The sequence below is a fragment of the Myotis davidii genome, unplaced genomic scaffold, assembly GCF_000327345.1.
Source record: "Myotis davidii unplaced genomic scaffold, ASM32734v1 scaffold1534, whole genome shotgun sequence".
NCBI lineage: Eukaryota > Metazoa > Chordata > Mammalia > Chiroptera > Vespertilionidae > Myotis > Myotis davidii.
Genome location: NW_006285799.1, coordinates 19,628 through 29,065, shown reverse-complemented (window position 1 = coordinate 29,065; position 9,438 = coordinate 19,628). Strand labels below are relative to the sequence as shown.

General features: G+C 46.8%; 1 protein-coding gene across 1 annotated transcript in view; it reads right to left on the bottom strand.

The window, feature by feature from the left end:
• Window positions 1-4,533: 4,533 nt before the first annotated feature.
• The window catches only part of LOC102769073 (NKG2D ligand 1-like), a 9,482-nt gene continuing 4,577 nt past the window's right edge, over window positions 4,534-9,438 (bottom strand). The window contains exons 2-6 of the mRNA XM_015559531.1: window positions 7,421-7,642; window positions 6,547-6,849; window positions 6,129-6,255; window positions 5,827-5,924; window positions 4,534-4,623 (exon numbers count right to left, since the gene is read on the bottom strand). Of these exons, the coding sequence (XP_015415017.1) occupies window positions 4,613-4,623; window positions 5,827-5,924; window positions 6,129-6,255; window positions 6,547-6,849; window positions 7,421-7,642 (761 nt within the window). The 3' untranslated portion in view covers window positions 4,534-4,612. The remainder of the gene's footprint in view (window positions 4,624-5,826; window positions 5,925-6,128; window positions 6,256-6,546; window positions 6,850-7,420; window positions 7,643-9,438) is intronic.

Sequence of the window (9,438 nt, the reverse complement as noted above, 5' to 3'; positions counted from 1 at the left end):
TTTTTTTTTTTTTTTTAAATTTCAGCTTGAAAACCCCTTTCAGTAGTTCCTGCAAAGAAAAGTCTAGTGATGAACTCCCTCAGCTTTTGTTTCTATAGGAAAGTCTTTATTCTCCTTCACATTGACAGACTGGGTATTCTGGTTGGAAAATAGTTTCTTTCAACACTTTTTTTTTACAGTATTACAAGGGTATTACATATGTGACCCCTTTTCCCCCCCGCTCAACACTTTAATAACTCATTTCACGTGTGCTGGCCTTGTGGGTTTCTGCCAGAATACCACTGATAGCCTAGTGCGGCCTGTTTTCAGATGCACACTTTCTGTCTACTGAGCTCTCCCACACCACACACAGACACTACACAGCTGCAGAATGTGTGTGTGTGTGTGTGTGTGGCGTTAGCACTTGTGCTTTTGGGGTGCTCACAGACCTGATAGCAAGATCCTCGGGTGTGGTACTCCCTGCTTGTGGCAAAGTACGGTCACCAGATAGAGGTGCCCTTGCAGAACTCTGGGTGTCACTGGAGAGAAACTGATTTCTCCAGCATCATCCCACACCGCTGAGGTAGCCGGGGTACTCAGTCCCCACTGCCATCCACCTCAGAGGGGTCCCTGCCCCAGAGAGATCAGCAGTGTGCAGTGGGAGGAGGGAAGCTCGGGGACGGCTTCTCTCACCACTGCTTTGGCTGCGGCAAGATTCCTACTTTTCTCCTCCAGTAGTGTGCTGGATTCCCTCCCAGGGAAGGCTGGCCTTCTGCAACTCTCCCCTGTGGGTATCTGCACAGCTCAGCACTCGCCAGGGTGCTTCTTCCACTGCAGAGAGAGGGGCCTCGGCAGTTTCCTCACCCTGAACAGAGTTCTGGTGCCTATTTCCAGACTCACAGTTGAATGAGACTTGTCCTGGGTCCCTCAGCGTATGCTGCTAGATCTCACAGCACCCACAAAGGTACCCCCCCCCCCCACAGATAGTATCTAATTTATTGTTCATTCCTCAAAATATTTTTCCCGTAATCCTCTATCTCTCTATCTCTACCTCTACCTCTACCTCTCTCTATCTGTAGTCTGGCTCTCTATCTCCTATTGACTCTGGTTCTCAGGAGAAGCCTGACTTACACATGTTCAGCTGAGTTAATTTCCAGGATGAGATGGCCAGGCAATGGGGCAGGATTTGGCTGGGAATTCACCTTTGCCGTCCTCATGCCAGTGTATCTGCTTCTTGATTGACTCTCAATGCTGCCCACAGTACCTATTACCCTATATTACTTCGCCAAGGAGGATTGAGTAAGTTAGGGAATTACAGGGGTTTGAGGAACTGAAGTGATGGACTTGGCCTTGGATGGAGCTGTGCCTGGGCTGTGATTGGTGGTGCTGAAATGAGAACACAAGAGTGAAAGCCTGTGTCCAGGCACTGAATCTGAGGAGATGCCTCCTCACTTTCTGCTGCACCAGGTCACCCTGACTCAGTCCCCACTGCCATCCACCTCAGAGGGGATAGAAACTGCAGCTAACAACTGACATGTCAGTTCTGATTGTGCTGAGACAGGCCTTGGGGTGGAAAGGAGGGTGGGTCTGGAGCCTGTTTTCATGGAGCCTATACAGCTAATGGGGGGGAACAAGGGTTCATTTAACCAGTCAAGGCCTGCATTGTGCGTAGTTTGTTATATTCCTGCTCAAGAAGATCCAATTGTCCAAGTTGGCTCTAAACATGTGTTTGATCGTGTTGTCATTCTCTTTCAAGGGAAACCTGTTTCTCCAAGAGAACATGTGTTTGATCATGTTGTCATTCTCTTTCAAGGGGAACCTGTTTCTCTAAGGCAGATGTCCTTTCCATTTCTGCATCCTTTATCATATTACACATGTATTCTAATTGCTTTTCTAAAAGATTGCATTTACTTTCTGCAGCTAACAACTGACATGTCAGTTCTGATTGTGCTTTGATTCCTCATTTTTTGAATTCTCCCTTTCTTGTATCTGTTCATCCAATACTTTCCTATATTCAATTGTTTCTCTAGAAAAGGCTTTCACACTTTCTTCTACCTGAATTCAAGTTCTAAGTGTTGAGTCTTTTTGTTTCTCTAGACAAGGTTTTCACACTTTCTTCTTCTTAAATCCTTTCAAGTTCTAAGGGTTGAGTCTTTTTCTTGAAGATTCTTCAGAGAAGAAAATATGGCTTTGCTGTTGCTTACAGGATAGGCAAGTGTAGGCTTATTTGGGGAGCATCGTAGATCACAATTAAGGAAAGGCTTATCTGGTGGATACACCACATATGAAGATGAGGAATGGCGAAGCATACCTCCATTAGACCTTGATGGTTCAGCTAAGATGTTTGAGAACTGAGACCCAGAAGTCGTAGAGACCCATGCCACCGCCATCTTCCCGCCTGCCCAGTGGACCCCCGCAGCCCTGGTCAAGTTCTTGTGCTGTCCTTCCAGATCGGAGAGCCACCCACCATGGGCAACCCTAAGCCGAGCCCCAGATGGAAGGGGATCCCTTGCTTGGGGTGGATCAGGAAGCCTCTGCCTGGCAAGAAACCACATATCCCTGGATATGTCATCTTTGTCCACTAGGCCAGTACTCAGCATCCATCAGTCTATAACCAACACTGGGACATGCCAGGCCAGCTAGGGGAAGAAAAGGTCTAGGTGTCAGAGGATTGGCAAAAACATGCCAGGGGTCTGCAGGGAGAAGGTAGAGTGTGTAAGGTCTGATCCTGAGAAAGCTGAGGAAGAGAGAACCCAATGTTGGTGAAGGGAGAGTTAACAGTGATGAGTCATGGAGTTTAGCATGGCTCTCGGAGATGGAGCTAATCTTCTAGTAGGATGGATCTTTGGAGTCTGAAAACCAGGGTTGATCACACAACATGGAATAGAAAATCCAGAACTTATGAGACAGGTTGGACCAGGTGTGTGATTGACATCATCCCTGGGCATTGAAAGCATCATCATGGCTCCCCTGTTGTTGAAGTGGTGCATGGGGACAAGGGCAGGCAATGAATATAAATCTGTCCAGGTCCTCCTCATAGAGGTATCACTGCATCCACAGATCCAACAACGATCACTTTACGTTCCCCATATTTGTGCCAAGAATGGAGAGATCTTTGTAGTTAGTGAATTTTCTATGGGGTGAGGGCTACCACAGTGGGGACGTACAAGTACTTTCTTCTCATTTTTTTGTCCCTCTTTCCCAAGGAGAGTGTTAAAGCAGTATTGTATCCTGCACGAAATGACAGAGATTAGTAGCAGCCTTTACCTAAAAGGATGCGGGTGCATGATCCCTATCCCATCTCTCTTTGATAGCAACCTGGTCTGAGACTTCTGTGAATGCGTGTCTATTACATATTCCAGGCCTACGTCTGTTGCAACTACTCAGCTCTGCTGTTGCACCAAAGCAGCCATACATTCGTTTGGGACACCCAGGATATTCTGAACCCTTCATCTGTGAAGAAATAAAAAATATTTGAGAAGTAGGGATGTGTCTGCCGAGAAAACTTACTTCTAGCTGAAGGAGGTGAGTCAGGGGGAGAGATCACAGGAAAGTCGCTGTGTTGGGTGGGGGATTTGGAGAAATCATAAGGTTCTCATTGGTTAAGGCCCAGAACATTTGTTTGCATTCAGAACATCAGGGTAATTAATGTTTGCGACCAATACAAGATGCCTGCTAACTGAAGAGTGACCCCTACATTCTCTGTTTCTGCAAGACGTTCTAGCAGAATCACTGGGAATATTTACCTCATAACATGGAGGAACACTGAGATGCTATGAATTCTCTACTGGGTTATAAAACAAATCTCCATATCTCAAACAATTAAAAATGGAACTGCCATATGACCCAGCGATTCCACTTCTGGGAATATATCCAAACAAATCCGAAACACCGATTGGAAAGAATATATTCACTCCCATGTTCATTGCGGCATTATTTACAACAGCCAAGATTGGAAAGAGACCCAGTGCCCATCAATAGATGAGTGGATAAAGCAGCTCTGGTACATTTAAACAATGAAATACTACTTGGCTGTAAAAAAGGTAGGAAACCTTACCTTTTGCGACAGTGGATGGACCTGGATAATATTATGCTGAGTGAAATAAGGCAGTCAGAGAAAGACAAATACCATATGATCACACTTATAGGTGGAATCTAAAGAATAAAATAAGCTAAAAAAATAGAAACAGACTCATAGATACAGAGAACAGACTGACAGCTGTTAGAGGGGAGGGGAGCTGGGTGAAAATGGTCCAGGATTAAGCAAACCCCACAAACTCATAGACAGACAACAATATGGTGATTATCAGAGGTAAGTGGGGGTGGGGGAGGTAGACGAGGGTGAAGGAGATAAATGATGATGGAAGGAGTGGGTGGTGAACATACAATACAGTGCACAGATGATGTATTATATAATTGAAACCTATATAATTTTATTAACCTGCCATGCCAATAAATTAAACATAAAGTTTTTTAAATAAAATGAATAGCATATCTAATACTTGCAACAATGAAGATTAAAAATAATAAAGATAAATTAATTTTTAAAAAACAGAACAGCAGGTCATCCAGAGGCAGCCAAGCAAAAGACAGAGTTGCTGAGATGGTCCACACCACCAGGGCCTCCTTGGTCTCATCGGCAGCCTGCAGAAAAGGGCGAGTGTTTGTCCCAGTGGCTGAGGAAATCCTGGGTCAGCTCTCCTGGGGTTACAGCACCCCAATCACTCCCCATCTCCAGCCCTGCCCTCACCAGAGTCACGTCTTCCCTGAAACTGCCACCCCTGCCCTGAGACCAGCAGCCTGTACCAAGCTCTCTGCCCACCCTTTGCACATCACAGAGTCACCCCAGCCCTGCTATAGATGTTCTGGGTTAATGAGTCAATCTGCTCCCTTCACTCAGGTCTGATTCTCCTGGGGGTGGGAGGGTCTAAAGGACCTGGTGGGAGCCCTGATGGACAGGAGAGCACATTCTAACACCTGGCAGCTTGGGGAGGGATGCAGTCAAACACCCTTCTTTTTCCTTCTCTCGCAGCCTCTTACCTAGCCGCACATGGAGCTCTCAGTATGAAGGTCCCTGTCCTGCCCCATCCATTCGTGGTCAGCCCCACCTATGTCCTGAGTCACCTCTGCCCTGGGCCACTCAGTGGCTCAGGATCTGGAGTGTGGAGGAGGCTGGCTGTCAGGTGACTGCATCAGGGCTCAGCCAGAAATCCCAGGGGTTCACTGAGAACTGGCTCCTTCTAACCTTACTCTTGCCTCCCTACACCGTCCTTACTGTTTGCCTCTCTCCTTACTGGACCGTTCAAAACCACTTTCTGTGAACTTCAGCTTTTTGAGTTGGGTTTGCAAGGCCTTCCAACACCCTTCCTGGGATTAGATCCAGCCCCCTGGATATTCCCCTTTCCTGGACATATCACACGGCACCAGCATACTACTCTCACCCGAATGTGAGCACTGCCCATGTCCTCTGTGCCTGCTGTCTCCACTCCACCCACATCGGGACCCCAAACTTTCTCCCAAACAGAGAATTTGAGTCAGAACTGAAATCCCTAAACTCTTTCAGCATCTATAGGCCTTAAGCCTTGGTGTGGGCCTCTCCCTTTCCCACTGGCATCAACAGTGAGGAGACAGCGGAACTCAGGGCTGAGCTAGTGCAACTTATTGCTGTTCAGTGATAACATGTGTTAGTCTCCTGGTCTAATTTCCAGGAGGAAAAGTTTCAGTGAGGCGGGATCAGGGATCGGGTTGGGAATTCACCTCCCTCACCCCTGGCCATCTGCCTTTCACTCCTCACTCAATCCTGCCCTCAGCACCCATTACTATAAGGCCCCAGCAGAGGATACCTACTATGATCAAGCCGGTGAGGATCACAGGGAGGATCGAAATGATGGGCATGCTGGTTGTGACCTTGGATGGAACTGTGGCTGTGGCAATGGTTGATGGAGCTGTAATGGAAACACAGAGTGACATCCTGTGCAGAACCCAAATCTGAGGTGCTGTCCCAGGCAATCCTGCAATGCAGACAGTTTCTACCCCTCTACATGTGGCAGCCAATGTGACAGACACTGGGGTTGGAACAAAGAGCGGAGATGGGCCCTGTCCCCTTGAAGCTCATACAGCTAATGGGGGAAGCAAGGGTTACAATATACCCAGTCACTCCTGCTGCGACACAAGGTGATTGAGGAAGGTGATTGAGAAGTCCTCTCAGGAGCAGATTTGAGGTGGTTTTGAAGGATTCCAAAAGTAGACCAGTTGAGATGAAGAAGGAAAGTAATGCTACAAAGAGGAAACAGTACAAGAAAAAAGTTCTATAGCCCAATGATGCCCTTGGGGTCAGCAAGAAATCCACAGTGAGTGGTCTAGGTTTGTGTGCAGTGAAGAAGAGGAGGTGACAAGGGAATGGAGGGATTTCAGAACATACCAATGACTGTTAGACTAAAAACAAACAAACCCCAAACCCCTCGGTTGGATCACTTTTTCAAACCACACACAACACACAGACACACACACACAATGTCAATGTAATTTCAAGAGACCTGTACAATGTCATCCCCTCTGCACAGTTACCTTTTGTGCTCAGAACTTCACTCTGGACTCCGGAAACTTGTTGAAGCCAGTCTATACAATCTCGAGTAGCGATACTAATAAGGTCACCAGTCATAGCTCTGTCACTGGCCAATGTCTCCTTTAACGGTTCCCCTTCAGGTCGCAACACTGTCCAGCTTTTGTTCAACACTGTCCAGCTTTTGTTCTCCACGTTAAAGAGGAGAGATTTATGTCCATTAAAGCCAAACTTCCAGGATGCACTGTTGTGTCCATTGGATTCCTGCTTACACATCATGGTGCCCTGCAGGGAGAAAGAATCTATCCCTACCACCATGGGAAAGAGGTCAGCGTTGGGTCTTGATACATCCTTTGCTACCACCTTGTGTCCAGCCCTCTCACCCCTCCTATCTCCCAGTCTTGCTCTGTCTTCTGTGTCCTATCCTGGCTGCTGGGCCTCTTAGGTGGAACCAACTTCCAATCTATATATATAAAATCCTAAGCGACTAGTACGACCAAATGACCAGAACGACCAGTCAACCAGTCACTATGATGTGCACTGACCACCACGGGGCAGATACTCAATGCATGATCTGCCCCCTGGTGGTCAGTGCGCCCCCCGCAGCCAACCTCCCATGGTCAGCAAGCCTCCTGCAGTCCCTCCCCCTGTCCCTCTGCCCATCTGACAGGCCCTGGCCAGCAACTGGAAGGCTCCAGCCAGCCCGGCCCTGATCAGGACTGGGTGAAATGGCCCTGATATTCCCTAATCACCAGCCAGGCCTAGGGACCCCACCCATGCACAACTTTTGTGTACTGGGCCTCTAGTATTTACATAAATGCAATTGTTCCCTAACCCTACCATGGTGTTCTACTCCTACCATGGGCCTTGCAAACTTACCAATGATTTTAATAATTTCTGGTTTAATGTCAAGCAGGTTCTTTTTGAGCTCTTCCATCAGGCCTTTTAGAGTTTTAGTCTGTCTCTCCAAGACCTCTGTGGCATTCTTTTGGCTATTACAGTTATAATCAAGAAATTCATTTCCATTGATCTGGCCTTGAATCTTACACCATGGTTGTCCATCAGGAGTAATGGTGAATTTATAGCTAAGAGAGATAGCACCTGTGAGGGAAAAATGCAAGTGAAGGTTGGGGTTGGAAGAAAAGTGCCCACAAGTGCCTCTCCCCCATCTCTTGACAGCAAGTGAATCCCTCTGATGGGCTGGGCTGGGCTGGCAGAGCAAGAACTGACTCTTCCCGGCCCCTCTCATCACCAGGTGAAGGCCAGTGACCCTCCCCTGCTTGAGGAGGCCCTGGAGGCCACTGCCTGGCAGGAGACCACACAATCCCCGGTATGTCCCCTCTGTCCTCCAGGCCAATACCAGCATCAGTGAGCCTATAACAAGTCCAGGGATGTACCAGGTTTCAAAGGGGAGAAAAAGGTCTTGATGCCAGAGGATTGTGGGGAGATGTTTGAGTGTGCAGCGGGCAACTCCTGAGGAAACTGGATGATAGTGGGGACAGAGTGAGATGGGAACCCAATGTTGAAGAGGGGGAGTTGACAACTATAGGTCACAGGATTTAGCACAGCCCTGGGAGAGGGTGCTTACCTGCTACTAGGATAGGTATTAGGGGTTTGAGGAAATGGATGGCTACACTGTATGAAAGAGAATATCAGGGCCTCCAACACAGATAGTACAGGGAGGGATTAAAAGACTCAGAGAAATGCAGAGACTCAGAATGGTCATAGTATGAAAAGTCAGAACAACCAGAAAATGTCCATCAACTCTGTTCAAGGGAAGGCATGAAGGATTCTTTATCGAACTTATTATGAATGCTTGATGATGCTGGGGTTCAACTGTGTCACTTTGGCATATTGATAATTTTGAATTAAAGTTATTTAAGAAACAGCTGGTGCAAGAAGGATACTCTGACCGTCCTTTGTCCCACTGAAAGGAGGCAATAAATTTCCCATGTGAAATGTACTTTCCCTATACCAGGAGGTAGAGAGACATTGTTAGCACCAGAGATAGGGAATTTAGGGCCAAAAGGCTGTATGACATAACCTTCTTGCTTCATTGCTAATTTACTACTCCAAGCCAAAATGCCTTTGTTAATTCTTCACAAATTTATGATTTCTTTGTTTAAAAGCATAAAATCTGCTTATTGTGGTTACTTCTGAGAGTTTCCTATTTCTATGATCTCCTGTACATACCATATTAAAATTTGATTTTTACATGTTAATGTGCCTCACGTTAATTTAAGTGTTAGACCAGCCAGAAGAACCTAGATGGGTGGAGGAAAATTCTTCCTCCCTGACAGTAAGAAGGGCAACACCATTGTCAGGAGTGTCAGTGCTGGCTGTCTCTGATGCCAAGAATTATCAAGTGGAGGTAGTATTTCAGAAATGGGCTCCCAGTAGTAATGGAGACGAAAATCCTGATAGAATAAAACAGTGTCTTATCCTGGACAAAATGATGGGATTAGATATAGGAGCTCAACTGGCACAAGCAAGCAGAGTGCCATTACTGAAACGACCAGAAAGGTTCCTTTGGCTCATGGAACACAGTGATCCTAGAGACAAAATACATAAACAGCCAACTCAGAGAGTGCTGGACTTAAGTAATAAAATCAGAGACAAAGCACAAGGATAAATACTTGGGAGGCTAAAAGCAGCCTCCCTAGAAAGAGGCTGGCTCTTTTCCCAGTTTTGAGAACTGAGCCACTTCTGAGACCAGTAACCCATTACTAGAAGGCGAGGCCCGGTTCCAGTGAGGAGGGACCCTTCAAGCTGATAGCAAGTGCCAAATGGTCATTGACTTGGCTAAGTGTACATCGGGAAACAGAAACTACCTACATACCTACATTCATATTGGAGCTAGTGTGTGAGACATCATTCCCAGAGATGAGAGGTATCTT